The 23,436-nt window shown below is 35.5% G+C and overlaps 1 protein-coding gene across 2 annotated transcripts in view; it reads left to right on the forward strand.

The window, feature by feature from the left end:
- Positions 1-23,436, forward strand: part of LOC121388882 (core-binding factor subunit beta-like) — a 57,970-nt gene that overhangs the window by 18,586 nt on the left and 15,948 nt on the right. The window contains exons 5-6 of one of the 2 annotated variants that reach the window (XM_041520411.1): positions 4,389-4,511; positions 9,622-9,746. In XM_041520411.1, the coding sequence (XP_041376345.1) occupies positions 4,389-4,511; positions 9,622-9,746 (248 nt within the window). The remainder of the gene's footprint in view (positions 1-4,388; positions 4,512-9,621; positions 9,747-23,436) is intronic. The other variant, XM_041520410.1, reaches the window with a different exon arrangement.

Genomic DNA, 23,436 nt, shown 5'->3' on the forward strand with positions numbered 1-23,436 from the left:
TTAGGGTTAGGGCATGTATGAGAGTCATAATTATCAAACATAGATTGAAATTTGCTTTTTAAACATCATCCCCTGCAGGGTTGTATGGAGTTTGGTGAAGACAAGATAGAGATGGGGGTCATAATATGAAACAGGGATTGAAATGTGCTTTATGAACACCAGCCTCTGCAGGGTTCAGTTGTGTTAGTCCTTGCAATTTGATGAAGACAGGGCTGAGATGGGAGTTATAAATATCAAACAGGGATTGAAATGTGCTTTATGAACACCAGCCCCTGCAGGGTTTATCCTAAAAACAACACAATTATTCAATTACATTTTTGATGCTCTCATATCCACAATATTGATGAATCCCTTATTTTGGGGCCATTAGTGTCACAACTGCACATTTACCCAAATATATGTTAACATTTTACCAGAGGAATAAAACATTTTTTAAAGTAATTAATTTGTAGAAAAGTTAGTTGAATGGTTATTTTTAAAAGACGCTACAGTAATTTGTAGAATACTAAAAGATGTGAACCAGGAAGCCCAGTCATAAGAATGTTATGTGTTCAGTTTTCTAGTCAAGATCTTATTTTTATGTGAACATGATAATAATGAGGGAACAAATTCTGAATTGAAAATGTGAAGCAGCCATGATTGTCAAACCCAAACCCTAATAGTGTAGTGAGACACAATACAATACAACACAATACCTAAAATAAAATAAACATTTCTATATTATTTTAGATTTACCAAGATAAAAAATTTTATTGTCCTTCAGAGTAAAATTTGTTAGTTTGTGTGTCTGTTTTTTGAAAATCTAAATTTAGAATTCTAAAACATCTGTAATATTTGTGATTAAAATATTGAACAACTAATCTTGTTCTATGTTTACAATAAACATTAATTGTTGCTGTTTAATAATGATATATTTCTGTAGGAAGCTTTTTATATTGAATTTATAAAAGAGTTACCTCATTCCACTCACCAGGGGTGGGACATAGCCCAGTGGTACAGCACTCGCTCGATGCGCGGTCGGTGTGGGATCGATCCCCATCGGTGGGCCCATTGGGCTATTTCTCGTTCCAGCCAGTACAACATGACTGGTATATCAAAGGCCATGGTATGTATCACCCTGTTTGTGGGATGGTGTATATAAAAGATCCCTTGCTGCTAATCGAAAACAGTAGCCCATGAAGTGGCGACAGCGGGTTTCCTCTCTCAATATCTGTGTGGTCCTTAACCATATGTCTGACGCCATAGAACCGTAAATAAAAAATGTGTTGAGTGCGTCGTTAAATAAAACATTTCTTTCTTTCATTCTGCTCACCATGAACATTTTGAATTTAGATTTGACATATGTTTTTATAGCTAATCATTACATCAAAGATATCTAGTTGAAAAGGAAATTATTAACAATTGATTAAATATTCATGGAAAATTTTCCTTAAAATCTGTGATCTTGATTCTCAAGGTACGAACCTTTTCTATTTTACATAAAATGCATTCAAACCAGGATGACCCAAAAATAATTAACATTTGCTAAAAAAATTAATTTAATCAATTGATTTTAAAGTAATATCAAATTTAGTTGCAGAAAAAATAATATTGTATTTAAAAAAAGTTAATAGATTTTTTTTTATTAAAACAGAATGCAGCTTTCCAAAGGCCTACGTTTAAATTCCAATGTGTACTTTTCTTGGTGCCTCTGGTTTTCTATTTCCATTTTTTATGTCCATTTATTTGAAACTTTTCTTTTTGGACAAACAGCAAACCTTCAGAGAGTTTAGCTGTCATTAAATTTGTTTCAAAAACCCTTCTGCTAATTTGTCTTCATATTGCATCCAACTCTTAAATAGCGCAATAAAATCTGTCTTAATTTGTACCATATGAAAAGAAATTCAACTTTACCATTTAATGTTCCATTTGAAACTTGCAAAGTTAACAATTATATGAATAAATTAGATGAACATCAGAAAAATAAATTTAATTTTTATTATCACTATTCAGATCGTGTGAAATATCAACATTATCTTGGACAGATGGGTGAAAATCATTTTTATTCGTTACTCGCTTGAAAATAATAAAAGCCTTTTATTCTTTTTTGATTGGTGTGGTTTGTCAAATTTTCACTCCTTGGTGATATTTAATGAAAACAATAAAATTTACATCCAATATGATTTGAACACATGAATAATGCAAACATCTTCATCACAGTCTCAGAGGCAATCTGTTTAAAAGTTCCGTTTTCGGTTGATGCGCTAATGTGGCGTCGGTGTTGAAAAGTTATTGGGCAACCCTAATGCAAACACACAGACAGTCATGGCTGTTTGCGGAACTTTGTGACATTAATTGGAATTTTTGTGCAACCACATGGCATATGGCCTGTCATCGATAAATTGCACAAAGCGCGGTCGCAGTTCCACAATATGGGTTAAAACGGCAATTTGTTTAAATCACATCTTCACCGTGTGCGTCCTCAACGCAGTGACAAAATTAACCTGAATACCATTCTTGTTAAAAGAACACTGTGAATAACAATTTATTAGCAAAATTTCGGAGGTCATAGCAGATGATGACCTTTTCTAATTAAGTTTCAAGTCATCAGTATATTATTAATTATATGCATTGCAGAAAAAAAGTATAAATATAAGGCTGACCTCACTGACTTCTGATGTTACTAATAGGTCACTGGTCAAGTCTGCTTAATTTTGCAGTTGTTGATGTTTGTTGATTTATGAAAATGAATTGCAGTTTGACGTCACAGTTTATTTTGGAAAAAATAGATTTGTAGATAAAGTTTACCAAGTATGTAATCAATGTCATATAAAAGAACAGAGTGTATGATGATGATATGAAACCTAGTGAGAAGGGGGGGGGGGTTGAAATCTCTTGATGAGGACCCATCTTGCAATGTTCACAACTGACTGGTTTATGATGCGACTATTAGCAGCGATGGGCTCAGCCTGAAGCCACAGTGATTATTAATAATTCTGCGGCATGGCCGATAGGGGACTGCCTGACCATAATGGCATGAGATATGGGCTTAGCGGTGATCTTTAGCACCGATGATGTCTGATTACTCAACACAGCGTTAATCACGTGGCAGATGGAAGCATTGGGCTCAGCCACGGTCTATTCAGCCGACGGTTCCCCGTTCTCACGAGATCACGCAGCGCCGCCACATCCTGGCCGCTCCCCCCTCCATCCTCTCCATCACCCATCGTGAAATGCATGTGCCTCTTGTGTAATCTCCTAATTATGCCATATGTTGCATTTTCAGAAGATTAAAAACGTGGAAAAAACCTCCACAGAATGTTGATGGCGGTTTGTTGTGGAGCCTGCTCATTGATGCAGCAGAGACAGGGGTGAAGTTAAGTGCTGCCTCTCTCCATCTCACCCATGTCCTTTTCTCCACACTTGCAGATCTAACCTCTGTGTCCATTCCATCTGCCACAGAAGCAGGCTTCCTCCATAAGACAATGGAAACAAAGGATTACACAAGCTGTAAAGGGGTACTTGTGGCACTTGTCTCATCACAGGAACCCTTTTCTGTGAAAGCACCTCACAGAAAGCACCAGAATGAACACAGGCAGTTGGGGCTGGCACAGGCAACCTTTTCTCATAAAATTCATAAGTTGGGTCTGGCAGAAGAGGAAAATTAAAACTTTCCCCTAGACAATGGAAACAAAAAAGACAAAGAGACAGAAAAAATCAATAGCAGAGCAGGCAGCAGTTTTTTTGTGAACCTCAGCTGTGCAGGTTTACCACCCTTTTTATCACAGAGTTGGTTTGTAAGCCCTGTGTCTGCAACTGCTTCAGTTGGAACCATATGCACCCAGTGTTTTGGGGCTACAGGCTCATTATGCCAGCCAAACCAATTAAAAGTTGTTTTGTTAGAGTGCTCCCACTGGCAGCTGATGGTGTTTTTTCCTTAATTTGTCGACCTTCTTTCTGCACACCCCTGGCCTGGCCTTTTGTGGGGCTCCCCTCAGCTGCTGGGTACCAACTGCCTGCACCACCTCTTTCTAGTGATCTAACAATTTCAGATTTGTTTAATTACATACGAAAAAGCCCAGGTGATTGAGCTTGTTTCTGAGACAATAAAAAGAACTGTTCACACTGCATGCTAAGGAAATTGAAGTGCTGACAACTGCCAGGGAGGAAATTAAATCTGATTAATATGGGAAGAAAGATATGGGCTTATTTGCTGCGAGTGTTCACCTGCTTGTCGCAAGCGGTCTCGTAATCGTCCGTCACAGAAGTGGCACGTAATCTTTAACAACCCTGTGCAAGCACATTGTTACTACATCAATAGACCAATTGATTCCATATAATAAAGCTATTTATGACAGCAGCTGAACATTATTGTTAGTTTTTCTCTTTTTTTGTCTTAACACTTGCAGGTGGAAGACCAAATGTTACGAGAGCAGATTGAGCAATATCAACGGCGACTGCATGATTTTGATGACCGCCAGCGGCAGTACCAACAGGAGCAGAGGGAACGGCAGGCAGAGTCTGAAGCAGAGGTAGTAGAAGCCTTATTGTGTATTTCCGACAGCTGTAAAAACCAATCACGCCAAAACTCATGACCATGAATGCATCATGCGCCGCGCATGCATCTTCGTTATTGGTGTGTGCACCCACATTACACTGCTTAACCATGATGAGATTCATATCTCAACACACCTCCCTGTCAGCGACAGCTTTCATTAATTTTGGCAATCTGTATTTTTCTTCGTTTTTTTGGCGTTTTGGTTTTTTTTTTTAAATGTCTTTTAAGAACAATACTAAGCTGTGATATGATAACATTTAAGCCACTTTTGTTTTGCATGCATTTGATGTTGTTTTTTTATGACTCATTTTGGTGGTATGGGACTACAAAGTTTGCCAAAGTCTGTCTCAGTGTATTTAATACCGTGTTCATTTTATGACCCATGGAACCTTTCTGCATCACTGAGTCATCCAGTATTGTGTCATTCATGCTTATGAGTAACAAAAACATGGAGAAAATTGATCATCTGTATAATTTATCATTTAACAGAGTAAAATTATATTAACATTATTTGTGTGTATATAACATGTACATATATCTAGATGTGTCAATGATGAATCAGAGTCCACTATTCTATATTACATATTTTGAAAGAAGTTGCAGGCTGGTGCCAAAATGTCAAAGGTGTTTTTACTGTTATATGTTTCGGTGAAGCACAATAGAGAAATTATTTTTGGATTGTTGTAATAGATATGTTTTATAGAGTGTTACGGATTTTAAGTTTGAAGAAAATTATTCCATATATTTTTTTGTTTCTGTTTAGCATGTTTATTATTTGTCTGCTTTTGTGGACAATTTTTTGTATTGCATGCTCTGTTAATTATGTTTTCAAGTATTGTTTGTGAGTCTGCAGCTATTCATGTTAAAAGATTCTGTCAGTGATAATTTGTATGATACTATGTTTTATGTTTATAGATATTTTTGTACATAGTTCTGTCAGCATGGTGATGTAACTGTTAAGAAGTTTTAAAAGTTTATGTGGCATCCTTTATTGGGAAAACATCAGGGATATATGTTTGTTCTAGTCATGACAAATAGATGTAACCTTTGTTTTTATGTTTTTCTTCAGTGTTTTTCATTTTTATTCACAAATTAGTATGAAAATGCTATAAAATAAGCAAATTAACTGGTTTTACTCACAATATAACATTACTTCCATTTAAAAAAATAAAATATCTACAAAAGTTGTTTTCTTTATAAAAGATGATTTATATCTGTTTCATAATATTTTTATAAATAAATTTAAAGAAAACAATAACCAGCTTGTTTTTTCTATTGTTTTATTCTGTTCTGCTTGAGTATGGTTTGTAACTGGTCAAGAATTAGTGTGTTATTTAATACTCCTCCCAAAATCTAAGAGCACTACATTGGTTGTTCTGGCCTTCTCATGCAACAAGAACAACTGTTGGTATTTTCACAATGGAGGAAAAAATCAATACTGGGGGACAAAAAATGGGAGTTATCTGCTCTTGCTTAATCTGCAGCTCTATACAAAGTCTGCTGCAGTTTTCAAAAGCTGAATTTGGGTGGAAAATTATGATGAAGAGATGGGTCTTTTGGAGGAAGGTTTCCATACTCCCCCTAAATCTACACTTATCTAGCACAAATTGTCTTCAGTAAAATATAGTTTTTCTTTGTTCTTAAGAAAAATGCATCTACAGCCTTATGTTATTATTGTTCTTTAAGGCTTTATTGCATAATGTGTTAAATGGTGAATTTGGGTGGGAAAGTAGGATTAAGAGTTGGTCTTTTGGGGGAACATTTAGCCACCTGAATTTTCATTTATTTGCCATTTAATACAAAACAAACTATGTTCAGCTAAATATTTTTTCTTTGTTCATAAGAAAAATGCATTATGAGGTTATTGTTCTTTGTAGCTTTATTACAAAGTCTGCCTAAATATGTTTTGTACCCTGCTTTTTTGTCAGCTTTTATCAGGCTTGTTTGAACAAATTTTGTTTTGTTTTTTAATGTGGTGCAACAGTGAAAAGGAGGGACATAAAACAAACCCTGAAATGGACACAAGTCATCATAACCTCTTCTGTTATTGTGTTAGTCATACCCACATATTTATTTCTGTTAAATCTGATTCAAAATTTGTTTGATAAACAATTTGTAGTATGGTTTGAACATTTCATTGCACTCTTTGAAAGAGTTGTTTCATTTGTAACAACCTTGAAAAAAAAAAAAATAATAATGACAGTCAGACAGTCCCACAACCAGACATACTTTTGAATGAGCTTAATCCCGTTTTAGTATTTTTTTTTTTTATCATTGTTGTAGTCTTTACAGGGCAGGTGCTGCATTTCAGATTGAAGTGCAGATCAAATTTCATTTTTAAGAAGTTCACCTTCAGTGTAGTTAGGACATGTGTAATGAAGTGTACTTGCTAAATGTTTTAATTCCTTTTCCTTTTTTTCACTTCTTATTCTTATTCTAAGATAGTGTTGACATTGAAAAATATTTTTTATCGCCTTTTGTTTTTCATTTTTGATTTTGTTTAAGAACTTTTTACATTAGTAAAAAATAAAATTTTCAACATAATTTTCATTGACTGTTGTAAAACTGTACTTGCAAGATGTTTAAATTCTTTCTCTTTTTTTTCTTTTTTCTTATCGAAAGTTAATATTTATATTGAAAAATATTTTTATCGCCCTTTGTTTTTCTCTTTTGGTTTTGTTTAAGAATATTTCACTCTTATAAAAATGTTGAACACGGGTTTTTATTAACAAGATTATGGTAACAGAAAATATTTATCTGCAAAATCTGAACACCTTAAAATAAATTCCTTTCACATTTATGTGAAGATATTTATCGTTTTATCTTTACTTTTTTTTTAGCAAATCAAGGTATTCACATGAAAAAAAAGAGAAATAATATGCAGTTTGTAAAACGTGCATCAGTGGAATAGTTGTCATATCATCGAGTTTAAAGCTGATAGGTGTCGTTTGACATCCCAATACCAACTCAACACAGAATGTACTCCTTAGCTCAGCAAGGGGTGGGACGTAGCCCAGTGGTAAAATGTGCCCTCGTTGTGCGGTCGGTCTCGGATCAATCAGCTGAAATTTTGTGTACTGTTACAGGTCTAGTTTGACTTTCATGACAATTTGTGTAGGACGTAGCCCAGTGGTCAAGAGCTCGCTCGATGCGCGGTCGGTCTAGTTTGACTTTCATGACAATTTGTGTAGGACGCAGCCCAGTGGTCAAGAGCTCGCTCGATGCGCGGTCGGTCTAGGATCGATCCCTGTCAGTGGGCCCATTGGGTTATTTCTCGTTCCAGCCAGTGCACCACGACTGGTATATCAAAGGCCGTGGTATGTGCTATCCTGTCTGTGGGATGGTGCATATAAAAGATCCCTTGCTGCTAATCAAAAAGATTAGCCCATGAAGTGGTGACAATGGGTTTCCTCTCAATATCTGTGTGATTCTTAACCATATGTCTAACGCCATACAACCATAAATAAAATGTGTTGAGTGCATCGTTAAATAAAACATTTCCTCCTCCTCCTTAGCTTAGTGAAGCAGTTTGAACCACACATAGCAATCATTGCTCCACAGCTATTATATCAAGGGATGTGGTATTTGTTGTATATAATCTGCAATTTAAGGTGCTTATAAAAGATCCCTTGTCACTTGTAGGTAGGAGTAACCCATTAATGTTTACTGTCAAGAGAAAACCCAGTTAGCTGACTTGAGTTTGAATGTATACTGGACGTAAATATTGTCACTGAAAAACATGTAACAAACACAACTAAAAATACAATCTGATTGTCCATTTTTTGGTTTTACTTGTTGTTTTATTTATTCTTAAGTTTTATGAAAGATAAGTTAAAAATATTATGAGGATATTATGGGGATACAGAGGTTTTTTTGTGTACAAGTCAACGACGTCTAGCTGTGGTAACTTGTGTTTGTGTTTTGTGTTTGAACACTTCTTGTTGTGTTTAGTTTGTCACCAATGGTCTACCTGCTATTGTCATCACAGAGTATTTTTTTTTTTTGGCATGTTTTTTTGTTTTTTGTTCTTTGTGTTAAAACCCACTAATTTAATCCCTTAACCAGAAAATTCAATTTTGGAACATTTTGTCATTGCTGTAAAAAAAAAAATGACTGTTTCCAAATTTGTTGTGATGTGTTCTGTAAATGACACTGTCATCATTTATAGCATAAATAATGTGTCCCTGTTATTTCCAATTATTTTTAGTATTCTAAATACACAAGTATTAATGACCTGTTTACTTCTATAAATATATATTAATATTGTTGTTTTGGAAAGATATACTGAAAATATGTTAAACTGAGACCAAAATGGAAAATATTTTATTCTAACATTTCTATTTTAATTTAAAATACTAGTTACTGAAAGATTATACTGATACTATTTACTAGTAAACCACTGATTAGTTTATAACACTAGTTACTAAAAGCTATTTATTAACATACATTGTATTAATACACCGGCCTCGGTGGCGTCGTGGCAGGCCATCGGTCTACAGGCTGGTAGGTACTGGGTTTGGATCCCAGTCGAGGCATGGGATTTTTAATCCAGATACCGACTCCAAACCCTGAGTGAGTGCTCCGCAAGGCTCAATGGGTAGGTGTAAACCACTTGCACCGACCAGTGATCCATAACTGGTTCAACAAAGGCCATGGTTTGTGCTATCCTGCCTGTGGGAAGCGCAAATAAAAGATCCCTTGCTGCCTGTCGTAAAAGAGTAGCCTATGTGGCAACAGCGGGTTTCCTCTAACAAAATCTGTGTGGTCCTTAACCATATGTCTGACGCCATATAACCGTAAAATGTGTTGAGTGCGTCGTTAAATAAAACACTTCTCTCTTTCTTTGTATTAATACTGTTGCACTCATAAACCATTGATTAATTTATAATACAAGTTACTAAAAGCTATTTATTAACACTTATTTACTGTAGAAAAGGAACTTTTATTAATCTAAACTTTTAAGTTGTGGCATTAGTTACCAAAAAGTCATTTATTACTTCATTAATATTGTTTTTGCTAAAAAGAAAACTAATATCCTTTATGAGTGTGGCCCACCCTTATAGTGTCCTATTTTATGTCGACAGGGCTACCTAAACCATTTAAGAGTGAGTGGTGGCAAAATTCAAAGTCTGTCAAATTCATCGGAGCAGGACCAACCTGTCGGCTTTTTATCAAAGAGAAGCCTAGATGGGGAGAAGTTCGTTTCAAAGTAAGGGATCATTCATTTCGTCATTTGTTTGATGGTCGAAACTGCATAAAACACATATTAAAAACCTACAGTAATTACTTGTGTATGTGATGGTAATTACTTGTCTATGTGATGGTAATTACTTATGTCAGATTTAAAAAAAAATTTTTTTTGGTATTTTGTTAAGTGTTATTTACAAGGATTGTTGATATAAAAAAAAATGTTTTAAAATGAGATTTTGTAGACCATTGGTGTACAGATTGGTATTGCTTGTTTCTTCACTGTGTGGTATATTTTATAAGATTATATATGTGGTATGCATCGGTCCATTCTTCCATGTGTCAGTTGCAAAAATGTCTATTTGCATCTTGCCATATATATTTTCAAGATTTGTTTTTCGTAGTATGGTGATTATTTATAAAGTGAAGATCTTATTATATAGTTATTGAATTGAATTTGAAGACTGATATCTCCAGTGCCAGTAATTTTTGTAATCACACACACAAACACATACTCTCTCTCTCTCTCTCTCTCTCTCTCAAAGGCTGTGGTATGTGCTATCCTGTCTGTGGGATGGTGCACATAAAAGATCCCTTACTACTAATGGAAACAAATGTAGTGGGTTTCCTCTCTAAAACTATATGTCCAAATTACCAAATGTTTAGTATCCAGTAGGTGATGATTAACAAAGCAATGTTCTCTAATGTTGTTTAAAAAAACCTTTATACTATTACGTACTGTAAAATGTTCTGGATGTTCCATTTAATGTCATCTATATACAAAATGTGTGCATGTGTGTATACACAAAGGTAAAAACAACCACAACCGAAACTGTCTTAAAAATGCTTTCTGAAAACTATATGTGGAAAAGTATTCATATCAGAGCCAAATTGCTAGGTTAAAAGTGAATTCTGAAACAGCCTTCTTCTTCTTCTCTCATCTATCGACCATTACCACAGTTACCATATGTCTAACACCTTATAGCCTCTAGCGTATAATTAAAAACAATACTCTGTCTTTAATTTTCAACAAATATTCAACTTTTTAAAAAAATCTGGCTTTATTCTGTAACATTTGTTTTCTTGTGTCACCTGGTCTGCGTGCCGTCGTTTACAGATGACTGTTTGGTCCAATTCTTATTGTCAACTGGTCGCTTCGTTTGACAGGAGAACCCTTCACCAGGAGTTGAGTGTTGGAACGGCTCCTGGTCTTACTGGGGCAGTCGGTTTGTGAACTCGACCAGTGTAATTGCATGGTCCTTGATGACCTGCCGCCAGTCATAGTCGCCTGTTCTGTGATTCTAGCACGCGGCTGGTGATTTTTCTAATCATTTTAGCCCTTAACCCGGTGTGATTTCTTACAATATGTGGGTCATAATTTGTTAAGCTTTTTATGTCATTACAGAGTTGATAGAATGTGTAGTCAAAACCACCAGAGATGTATTCAGGTTTTATTTCTTGTTTGTTAGGTTCTTGTGATGAAAATTAGCATGATTTAATCATAATTGGGATCTTTTTAGACCTGAATGATGCAATGTGCCATTACTTATCGGAACAGACATATATGAAAAAAATTTACCCATCAAATTGGAATTTTCCTTTTGTCCTGTGTTCACTACTGTCTAGATAAATCCCTGACCATTCAAAACTGGCTTCTTTAGACAGTCAGTTGCTTTATGCAGGTTTATTATAATACATTTCAGGATTTTTTCTTAATTATGGGTCTCTTTCCATTTTCTCCTTTGAAACTAATTTCTTCCCTATCTAGCCACTTCTGCTTTCTTTCAGCTTCGTTTAAAATCTTTTATGATATAATAGCTAGAAAAAGTTATCAGATAAATTTGACAAGCATTCAGTCTAGTCTTGAGAGCACTTTGGACATTGAATTATTTTCTCTTCTTCTACCTTTTCTTCTTTTTCTTCTTCTACGTTTTCTTCTACTTTTTCTTAGTTTTCTTTTAAAATGCTTATAAAATTATTTTTAGGTAAAATAAGACTTCAAATTAAACAAAAAAGAAGAAGAAACAAAACAAACATTTTGGACTTAACACTTTGCAAAGTATATTGTTCTTTTTTCTATTTTTTCAAAAACTATTTCACATATTGTGTCTTGGTTGGGTAACATCTCTCCATGACTTTACTAGACTTTAGGTGTCATTAAACAAAACAAACTTCTTACTAGATTCTACAATCAGAATCCGAAACTAAAACAAAACATTATGGACACTATATTGCTCTTTATTCTTTTATAATTTCCCTCATTTTATACCATTACACTAATGTAGCTTAGGTATGTGATTTTAAAACAAAGGTTTCTAAAACATTGACTATATCGCTTAATCAGTCAACCATTGACAAATTCTTACATCTACTGAATGTTCAAGCATATTTGTCACGGGCAATCACTTAGTCAACCATTGACAAGTTCTTACATCTACTAAGGTTCAAGCACACTTGTCATGGGCAATCACTTAGTCAACCATAGACACGTTCTTACATTTGCAAAAGGTCCAAGCACATTTGTCATGGGCAATCACTTAGTCAACCATTGACAAGTTCTTACATCTACTAAGGTTCAAGCACACTTGTCATGGGCAATCACTTAGTCAACCATTGACAAGTTCTTACATCTACTAAGGTTCAAGCACACTTGTCATGGGCAATCACTTAGTCAACCATTGACAAGTTCTTACATTTGCAAAAGGTCCAAGCACATTTGTCATGGGCAATCACTTAGTCAACCATTGACAAGTTCTTACATCTACTACGGTTCAAGCACACTTGTCATGGGCAATCACTTAGTCAAGCATTGACAAGTTCTTACATCTACTAAGGTTCAAGCACATTTGTCATGGGCAATCACTTAGTCAACCATTGACAAGTTCTTACATTTGCAAAAGGTTCAAGCACATTTGTCATGGGCAATCACTTAGTCAACCATTGACAAGTTCTTACATCTACTAAGGTTCAAGCACATTTGTCATGGGCAATCGCTGAGTCAACCATTTACAAGTTTTTACATCTGCTGAAGGTTCAAGCACATTTGTCATGGGCAATCACTTGGTCAACCATTGACAAGTTTTTACATCTGCTGAAGGTTCAGGCACATTTGTCATGTCACAATTCACCAAACTGCCCTGGAAATGTACCCAAGACCGATATTGACTATATCACTGTGACCTCACAGAATCCAACAATGACCTTACCAGCTCCATCAATCAAAAACTCGTGAACACGGCGACCCATGCATGAAAGACAGTGGACCAAAGCGCATTGTGTCACAGACAGAAGTCCGGAGTCATTATATGGTCGCCGTGGCACAAGTCTCATTTCAATAGCGGCTCAAATATAATTGGAACTTGGCTTTGCAGAGACTGATGAAAGTATTGTTTGTTTTTTATTAGTAGTCGGAGGACCGTGACAGTAAATAACGCAAGTGGGCTTCTTGAAAATTAAGTGAAAATTGTTTGGTCACCTGTAAATTAGCTCAAGTTGGCTGTTGAATGATTTTCAGTTTCTATGACGTGTTGTCCGGATCATAGGTGCTGTAGAGAGGCAATATATTCAATTGGCTATATTTAGCTTTATTTCTCTCCTGTTGGAGATGGATTAGTTTTCTTTCTTACTCTTGGCTCTTGTTATATTCTTCTGTATTGTTCAACACCAGAAACGTGGGTCTAGGCAGCATTCACAGAAACTGGGGGCAGGATTGAGCTTAGTCAGAAGAGTGCTTGCCTGCAGTGCTTGTGCATCAGGTTTTTTCTCCAATCCCAAACAGTGGGGAAGTGTGTGTAACTGATTCATTGTTGCTGTTTCACAGGAGTAACCTATGTGGCAGCAGCAGCAAGCTTTCTTCTTTATATATTAGACACCAAATAGTAATAACAAATTCTGTGTGGTTGTACATTTGGGTGTGGCTGTGTTTGATCATTACCAGCAAAAGGTATTCTTTTTGGACATATTGTTGTGCATTTCTAAAATCATTTATCGTGGTGCATCCAATGTATCCTCTCCGCCACCCTCTCGATAACAAGCTGCAAGCCTACATTTATTTTCTAGTTTGCAAAATTTTATTTTGAAATGAAATAATTTTAAATATAATTTCTTCTCTTTTTTTTGGATTGAATCACTTAGACAAATTTAACTGTATTAAAACTATAAAAAAAAAAAAACACAAATGGGTGTGGTCAAGACTGGCGAGGAGTTCCTAGGTGGTTTTGGGTCATTCAGCTGATTAGGTTTTTTCTTGTTCCAACCAGTGCACCACAACTGGTCAAAGGCCTTGTTATGTGCTTTCCTGTCTATTGGAAAGTGCATATAAAATATCCCTTGCTGTATTAGGAAAAATGTAGCAGGTTTCCTCTGATGACTACAAGTCAGAATTACCAAATGGTTGACATCCAATAGATGATGATTAATTAATCAATGTGCTCTAGTGGTGTCGTTAAACAAAACAAACAAACTGAATTTGTTTTTACAAATTTTGTTTTGAGCAATGTCCAAAAACCTGTGCACATGTTCCTGTGTTTATTTCATCTTCATTGAAGAAACTATATAGTCCTTCCCACAGGGAACTCCTTTTTTCATACTGTGCAATTTACCACAAGTTATTTATTCCTGAGCCAATTGTTTTTAAAATTGCACACAAAATAGTATTTTGTTGTTATTTCTAAAACACTTTCACTGTTTTTCTTAAATCAAATCAAACTGAAATTATTAACAAAAAAACATCTTTATAGGAGGATGGGACGGATTATAGTTAGAATATAATTAACAGCCTAAGTTTGTCCAGGACAATATGTGTAAAACTATAAATCTTATTTTTGAAATCAGTTTATTTGAATGTTTAAATGAATAAGATATAATTACATTAATTAAGATCATGACACTTTAACAATATATACAAAGCTTTCAGTTTAATGGCTCAAGCATACATTTTATATCACATTTTCAGTATTTCATTTTTCAAAATGTCATTTCATTGTTCCACTATAACCAAAACAAAATTAATAATACTACGAAATGCTTTCTAACATCTTTTTGTGACAATTTTCAAATTTATCACTGTCGCTGAAGTTTTTGTTATCCTTTTTCTTCACCCTTCTATTGGTTTAAGTGTTTGTTCCTTTTTCTTCACCCTTTTATTGGTTTAAGTGTTTGTTCCTTTTTCTTCAACTTTTGTCTTTTCATTTGCAACTGCTGTTGTTTTTCACTTCATTTATCAACTGTCGAGTGAGACCACAAGACACCTTTGACTGAAAGGTTAACCGACAGTCTTGTTTCATTCGAGATTAGCAGTGTTTTATTGGACCTCCTTTGTTGGGGACTCGTATCAAAAGATATACTCGTGAGATACTTAAGAGGATGTAATTTGTGTTTCATCACATCTGGCCCTTGCTTCTTTTTCATAATCATAGATGTTTGGTAGACGTGGGGGAAGACCCCCCCCCCCCTCTTCCCCCAGTGTTTGGAAGTCGATCCCCCAATGTTAGTTAAGAGTCTCCGATATAACTTGTGCGTTCATCCGGGTAACTGTTGTGAGGTGTCCATCCATCATTCGTCTGTACAGTCGTGTTCCTTGGTGCTCGATAATCCTTGCGGCCCATTGTTCTGCTCTGTCTGTCCGCGGTACGAACAATGACACCGTATTGACAGAACTTTTACTTGTGGCCCTCTCTTGACATAAAAAGCCACTTGACAATTCATAGGTCTTTATACGAAGCTCTTTTTGGCTGACATCGCAGGTTCATCTAACTGTCTCAATACTCTGAGATGGGTTTTCAAAAGAGGAGGAAGAAAAAAAAGGATGAACAAAAGAAAAGAAAATGTAATCTGACACTTCTTTTCATTGATTCTCTGTTGTAAAGATTTTCACCAAAAAGGCGTTTTTCTTCTTCTCCGTAGCTGGAGATTGAGATATGAAAAGATGTGGATTTTTTAATTGTGTTAATTTGTGGGGAATGGCTGGATCGAAAGGTGAGCAATCCACCTGTGCTACATGTGTCATAACTCACATACAAGGCAGCCATGTCAATGATTCATAAAAAAAAAAATAATAATAATTAAAAAAAGGCGTTAGGTTTCACAAATAACTATTTACTCATTGCGTTTGACATAAAAGGTATATAATAGTTTAAGGATGTTTTGTGTGAAATAATGAAAATTGCTACAAGCAAAAAAAAAGAAAAAAGAAGAAAATCTGTTTGTGTTCTTGAATTGTATGGAAGAAATTACACAAACCACAGTGAGACTTCCAAAATGATTGTTTGTTGAAAATGAACATAATGGTTACAGAATAAAGGTTAATTTGTGGCAATAATCAGGTTTCTCCTTTCATATTGTTAAAGAAATATGTTAAATATTGTGTCCTAAAGTGAACAATGAGTAAATTACTTAAATGGTTTAAACAAAAATTGCTAATTTTAATGGGACATCCAATTTGAAAACAAGGAGTTAAAAAAAAATATATATATAAAAAAAAAAAAAAAAAAAAAAATGGAATAATGGAATAAATTGCTGATTTTAATTAGGCAGTCAAAGTGAAATTGGAGAAAAATAATTGTTGCAAGATTTTGGATGAAATAAAATTGAAGCTTTATAACAACATTGAAAAGATATTTCAAAATATGATTCTGTTTGCTTTATTATTTGAAAAATCAACACTGTTTTTCTCAGTTAACTGTCTTTACTTGACCTTGACCTTCACTTACAGATGTGCCATTTCTCCAAAATTGATTTTGAGATCATTGTTAAGAAAAAACTTTCAGCCCATAATTTCATGTGTTTGGTCATTTATTAGGGTTTGTTTTTATTTCTTTTTTTTTTTTCTTTTCTTTTTTTCTTTTTTTTTTTTCTTCTTTTTTTGGAGGGTATTTTTCAAATTATGTATATCTTTAAAAGGACACTTACCAGTCTGTTTTATTTGGGTAAAGAAAAATGATGGAGGAAAACCTAAGCACTTGTAGTATTTGGTTGGGCCCACTTTAAAACAAAAGATACAATTCCAAGCACTCAAGATTATAATGAGAGACATCTTAGAGGCATGGCAGTATCTGAAGTACACTCAGTTATAGGATCAATTCCCCCTTGGTGAGCCCATTGATTTATTTCCCATTCCAGCCTGTGCTCCACAGCTTGTATATTAAGTGCCATAGTAGGTGTTGTCCTGTCTGTAGCAAAGTGCTTTAAAACGTCCCATGATATTGATCAGTAGAAGTAGCTTGTATGGTGACACCAATTTTCCATTACCAGATTCTAAGCAAAGTTTAGTTACCAGCCCTGAACCAGGGTGGGGTGTATGCTGTGGGTGCATATGTATCCCTGCATGGATTTTTAAAAACATTGCAAGTCTACTTTCAAAAAATAATCAAAAAAGGAAAAAGAAACAACCTTTAGCTTTATTATTGAAGATTTTTCCTAATATTTTTATATATCCTCCCAAGAAATCATGCATAAAGGCCCAATAACCTTGTTAAATGCCCATTATACAATTTGGTCAATACAGTTCACAATAAATTAAATGCTCAAAATTCACCAAATTTATTAGAAAATATTTTCCGAACAGTTTAAGCTGTGTTTATATATCCCCTAAGGGATTGTGTCTGAATATTCTTCAATTTAGATCATGTTACCATTATTGGCCATTGATTATGGAGAGAGACTATTTTAACAGGTTATTTTATTGTCACTTGCAATTTGATATGCATGAAAAGATGTATAAACTACCCATTACAAGAGAGATCTGTCTGTCATCCCGTGGAGATGTTTCTCTCTGCGTATGGTGCTGCCGTTATGCATGATGCTGCTGTTGTCACGTCCACGTGTCCAGCTTTGATCGACAGACAGCTATGTAAACATAAAGCAATGTTTTCGTTGAACGATCCTATATTAAAAAAGATTTTGCTTTCAACGACAATCTGCCATCACAGGCTGTGCTCGGAGAGGCGTGGATCATTTTGTATAATATAAGTGTAAACAAACACAACTGTCGTAGAAGTGGCGATCTCTTCATAGAAAATGATTTGTCTACAGTTTTCAACAAACTACAAGATCAGAAGAGTCAGATTACTAAACTTGTTATGGCACATTTTTCTTTTTCTTGTTTTTTGTTGTTTAAGAGGTTGTCATGGGTAATTATTTGTACAAGATCTAGTCCACTGTCACGAAGTGGGAGGGCATTGTTTAACAAGTTTATTGCCGCTGTTTAAATCTGCCATCACTTTGCTTGTTAGTCGGAGGAATTACGGGCGGGCAGATGGTTCGATGACCCGCCAATGACCATTCAGTGCCCAGTCGGTTTTGTTTGAGCTGTAGCGTGGCCATTTCTTAAACCCCAGATCCCTAAAGGGGGCAGTTGGGGCCAAATCGATAAGTGTTTTAACTAGGAGGATATTCTTCCGTGAATTCTACTTGAATAGAGACACGAGGCCCGTCTTGCTTGCAGCGATTGTTTTGCGTCAGAGTTTAGAGAGTTGTGCCCGTGGCAGTTCTGTTACATGTTGATACAAGTGACCAAGGTCATGGGGGTCAACAGTGGGGTGACAAAAGACTGAAATATGAACACCCTTCTTCAGAAATATTGTCAGTGTGCACGGGTAACCTGTGTTTGTGTTTCAGGGTGTCCCGTGGCCAATGGAAATTGGCTTTTTAGCACAGTGGTTAGAGCATCTGTCAGGTTGTACTATAGATGTAGAATTTATTTTCTTTGATTGTTGGAGTTGGAATTGTGACAGAAATATCAAAGGTCACACACAATATGTGATACTTTCTTTTTCCAACTTTTTTTTTTAATTTCTCAATTTTTTAAATTTAATTTTTTTTTTTTAGTACTACATGTATATGATATTGGTATCCTGTCTTGGAAAGACAATTTAAAAAGCTCTTGTGTTTAATTTAAAAACGGTTGCCTGTGTTACAAGATAGACTTTATTTAGTACAGGATGTTGGTGAACCCTTTGGGCTATTTCTTGGTCTAGCCAGTGCATCACAACTGGTATAGCAAAGACTGTGGTATGTGTTATCCTGACTATGGGATGGTGCATGTAAAAGATCCCTTACTACTAATGGAAAAATGTAGCGGGTTTCCTCACTTATGTTTGACTCAGACTACCAACTACCAGCAAAAAGTTAGCCAAATCGATATTTGCATTTTAATTTCTCCAACTCTCGATTTGCAATGGGTACACTCAGATTAACAAATAATGGGTTATATAATAAGTAGCAAGTTGTAAGAGCAACGGGACAGTCGTAGACAGCAGAAAAGTGGTCAACTTAGTCCTGGCAGTTGGTAATCTAACCCAAGCATAAGACTATACCGTATATCAGTAGCCGATGATTAATAAATCAGTGTGCTCTAGTGGTGTCATTAAAAAAGAAAAAAGAAAAAGTGTTTTACTTTTTTAACTGATGCATAATGTTGATTTGATTTCCTTCAGTTGTTGAAGTTACTTGTTGCTGAAATATCAAAGTTCACGGTATGTGTATGTCAATAAACCTAGCGCCATGACCTTGATTAATTTACATCTAATTTGCAAAGTTATAAAAATTTTAAAGTATATGATCCAAAAAATATCACATACTTTGATTGCATTGAAAATGTAATATATTATATGATGAATTAATAAATAAATAAATATATATATATATATATATATATATATATATATATATATAATTATAATTATAATTATAATTATATAAAATATTAAAATCCCTTTTCAAATTTTTCTCTGATGATTACAAGTAGACATCCGTAGTATTTCGATAAGCTAATTAATTAATGCTTGTTTGTGCTTACAAAACATACTAAGAAATTACGCCAATATTTCCTCAAATACCCGCAGTAAGAAATCAAACCATAGCTATTGAGAAGATTCAAGAAATAAAAAGATTAACCAACCAAAAAAAAAAAGAAGAAAAAAAGAAAAGAAAAAAAAGTAGAGCTTGCATATTTGTGGCTTCAGAAATTTCATGGCGGTTAACCACAATTTTCTTAACCTGCCACAGCATCACATTAAATGGAAAAAAAAGAAGAAAAAAAAAAAGTTGAGTCTATTTTTTTAACAAGTGCATAATTTATAGGTTGCAGTGACTCACTAAATAAAGTGTTTTCACGGCTATTGAATTTGCGGCCTCATTCTGCGTGTAACGGACATCTTGGTTTGCCTTATGAAACACGTGAAAGGATTTTCTCTCCATGTTCCTCTCCGCGCCTGATCACTTTTATTCAAATTCAATTAGCCCTTTGTGTATCAGCTGATTTAATGATCCCCTGGCTTATTCTGTTGTGGTGTAATCTGTTTGTTTAATGCCGTAGAAAAGGTCTCGGCAGATTAGAATAACCTAAATACCCTTATACCGAACGTTGATTATTCGCCATCATTGAAAAGCTTTGCACAGAGAGAATGTTGGAGGGTTTTTTGTGTGTGTTTTTTTTGTTGGGGTGTCTCCTCGTGATTAGAATCCAATCTGGTTGACTTGTCAGTATCTTACTTGACTTTTGTGTTCACGTTTTGTCGTTCATTATCCCACAGTCTGTCAATGCAGCATGGGCGAATAGATATTTTATCTGTCCATCCGTCCATCCTTTAATAAATCTATTTTTTTAAAGGCTTTCTCCATTCATCCATTTTCGTTTTGGTTCCATCTCTTCATTCCTCCATCCACTAATTTATCCATCCATCCATTCATCCACTAATTCATCCATACATCCATCCATCTATCCATTCATCCATCCATCCATTCATCCATTTATTTATCCATCCATCCACTAATTTATCCATCCATCCATCCATCCATCCATCCATCCATCCACCCATCTAATCCATTCATCCTTATATTCATGTATCCTATTAATCCATTCATCGATTTTTCATTGACTTTATTCATATGTCCATCCATGCATGTTATTATTTGATATATTCATCCATTTATCAGTTAATCGTTAGCATTTTGTTCATTTTATTATTAAAATCATATGCTTCCACTGATATTTGTATATTTTTATCTACTAATAATTTAAAAATAGAATTCTAAATCAATAAATAAAAATATGCTGTTGTATATTTATTTATTTATTCTAAATTTTTTATTTATTTATTTATTTATTTATTCATTGTACATTTAGTAGGGGGTTTTTTAAACAATAATTTCAAAACAATTAAATTAATTGGCTTAACTAATTTTTAATGAAGAAAAATATTTTTTAAGAAATATTATTAGAAAGCAAAATTCAGTTACTAATTATACATTTGGGAAAACTTTCCACTGAAAAACCATACTATCATGATATCCGCAATTTTATGAAACTGTATATTCTGCTGTTAATTCCACTATTAATCTGCGCACCAAAGTCTTTGACAGATTGAGGCGTTCAAAGAAAGAACTGGTTAATATTGCAGCAGTGAGGATCTTTTCTGTGTTTTTCACTTAATACGCCACTAATTACCGATCAAAATGGGCCCCTATCCCGGCAGTATAATACACGGCAAAAGGACCAGTCATCGCAGAAAGCAAATTAACCAGCATGGTTGGTAGACACCAGTTCGTCAAGTTCTGCCGTGTCACAAGTCGGCTGCCGTTACTGAGAGGAGAAAAGAAAAATTGACCTGTATGGGAATCGCTGGTCCACCTGACAAGTATTGTCTACTATCTGAGATTACAGAATCCTTTTTTTCCCTTCTTTACAACTTGATGACAGGCTTATATATCCATTTAAGATTCAAGCACACTGTCTTGGGCATAAACCTCAGCTATGTGGGCTGTAAAAAGTAAGGTAAAGTTTGTTTTATTTAACGATGCCACTAGAATGTGGGCTGTATGACCAGGACATGGGTTAATTAATGAGTGTCTCGGAGAGAAGTCAGTTTAGTGGTCGTCATGCATCACTTCATTGAGTGTCAAATGAAAAGCCATTTCATTATTTAACTTTTTTCACGTTTTTATACATCCATCCATCTATATATCCACTCATTCATCCATCCATCCATCAATCTATCCACTCATTCATCCATCCATTCATCTATACATTAATCCATCCATCTATCCACTAATTCATCAATCCATCCATCCATCCACTCATCCATCCATCCATCCATCCATCTATCCACTCATCTATCCATCCATCCATCTATCCATCTCATTCATCCATCCATTCATCTATGCATCCACTCATTCATCCATCTATCCACTCATTCATCCATCCACTCATTCATCCATTCATCTATGCATCATCATTCATCCATCATCCACTATCATCATTCATCCACCCATTCTATCCATCATCATATCCATCCATCTCCATCTCATCATCATCTCTATCCACATCATTCATCCATCCCATTCATCTATCCATTCTCCATGCATCCATGCATCCATCCATTTACTCATTCATCCATCCATGCATGCATCCATTCATCCATCCTTACATTGAAGCACACTGTCCTGGGTGCTGATACATCCCAGATAGCTAGGCTGTGTAGGGCCACTACATCAACTTGTCTCTTACTCATTCATCCACCCATGCATGCATCCATTCATCCATCCTTACATTGAAGCACACTGTCCTGGGTGCTGATACATCCCAGATAGCTAGGCTGTGTAGGGCCACTACATCAACTTGTCTCTTACTCATTCATCCACCCATGCATGCATCCATTCATCCATCCTTACATTGAAGCACACTGTCCTGGGTGCTGATACATCCCAGATCTAGGCTGTGTAGGGCCACTACATCAACTTGTCTCTTACTCATTCATCCATCCATGCATGCATCCATTCATCCATCCTTACATTGAAGCACACTGTCCTGGGTGCTGATACATCCCAGATAGCTAGGCTCCTACATCAACTTGTCTCTTACTCATTCATCCATCCATGCATGCATCCATTCATCCATCCTTACATTGAAGCACACTGTCCTGGGTGCTGATACATCCCAGATAGCTAGGCTGTGTAGGGCCACTACATCAACTTGTCTCTTACTCATTCATCCATCCATGCATGCATCCATTCATCCATCCTTACATTGAAGCACACTGTCCTGGGTGCTGATACATCCCAGATAGCTAGGCTGTGTAGGGCCACTACATCAACTTGTCTCTTACTCATTCATCCATCCATGCATGCATCCATTCATCCATCCTTACATTGAAGCACACTGTCCTGGGTGCTGATACATCCCAGATAGCTAGGCTGTGTAGGGCCACTACATCAACTTGTCTCTTACTACAGTGGGGGTGAGACATAGCCCAGTGGTCAAGAGCTCACTTGATGCATGGACGGTCTGGCATTATCCTTACCCATTGGGATATTTCTCGCCCCAGCCAATGAACCATGATTGGTATAACAAAGGCTGTCGTTTGTGATATCCTGTCTGTGGGATGGTGCATATAAAAGATTCCTTGCTACTAATGGAAAAATGTAGTGGGTTTCCTCTCTAAGATAACGAGGGGTTTTGTTTGTTTAACGGTACCACTAGAGCACATTTGATTAAACATTTGATAATATTTTACTCATAGTCTCAGAGAAAACCCATTAAATATCTTTTATATGCATTTCCAGCAAACAGGACAGCACGTACTAAGGTCTTTAATATACTTGCCGTGGGGCACTGGTTGGGATTGGGGAAAATCCCAGTCCTAGAATGGGTCCACTGAGGAGGTTCAATCCTACAATGCAAGCACCTCACGCGAGCACCTCACGCGAGCACTCTA

Source organism: Gigantopelta aegis, chromosome 14 (assembly GCF_016097555.1).
Source record: "Gigantopelta aegis isolate Gae_Host chromosome 14, Gae_host_genome, whole genome shotgun sequence".
Classification (NCBI taxonomy): Eukaryota; Metazoa; Mollusca; class Gastropoda; order Neomphalida; family Peltospiridae; genus Gigantopelta; species Gigantopelta aegis.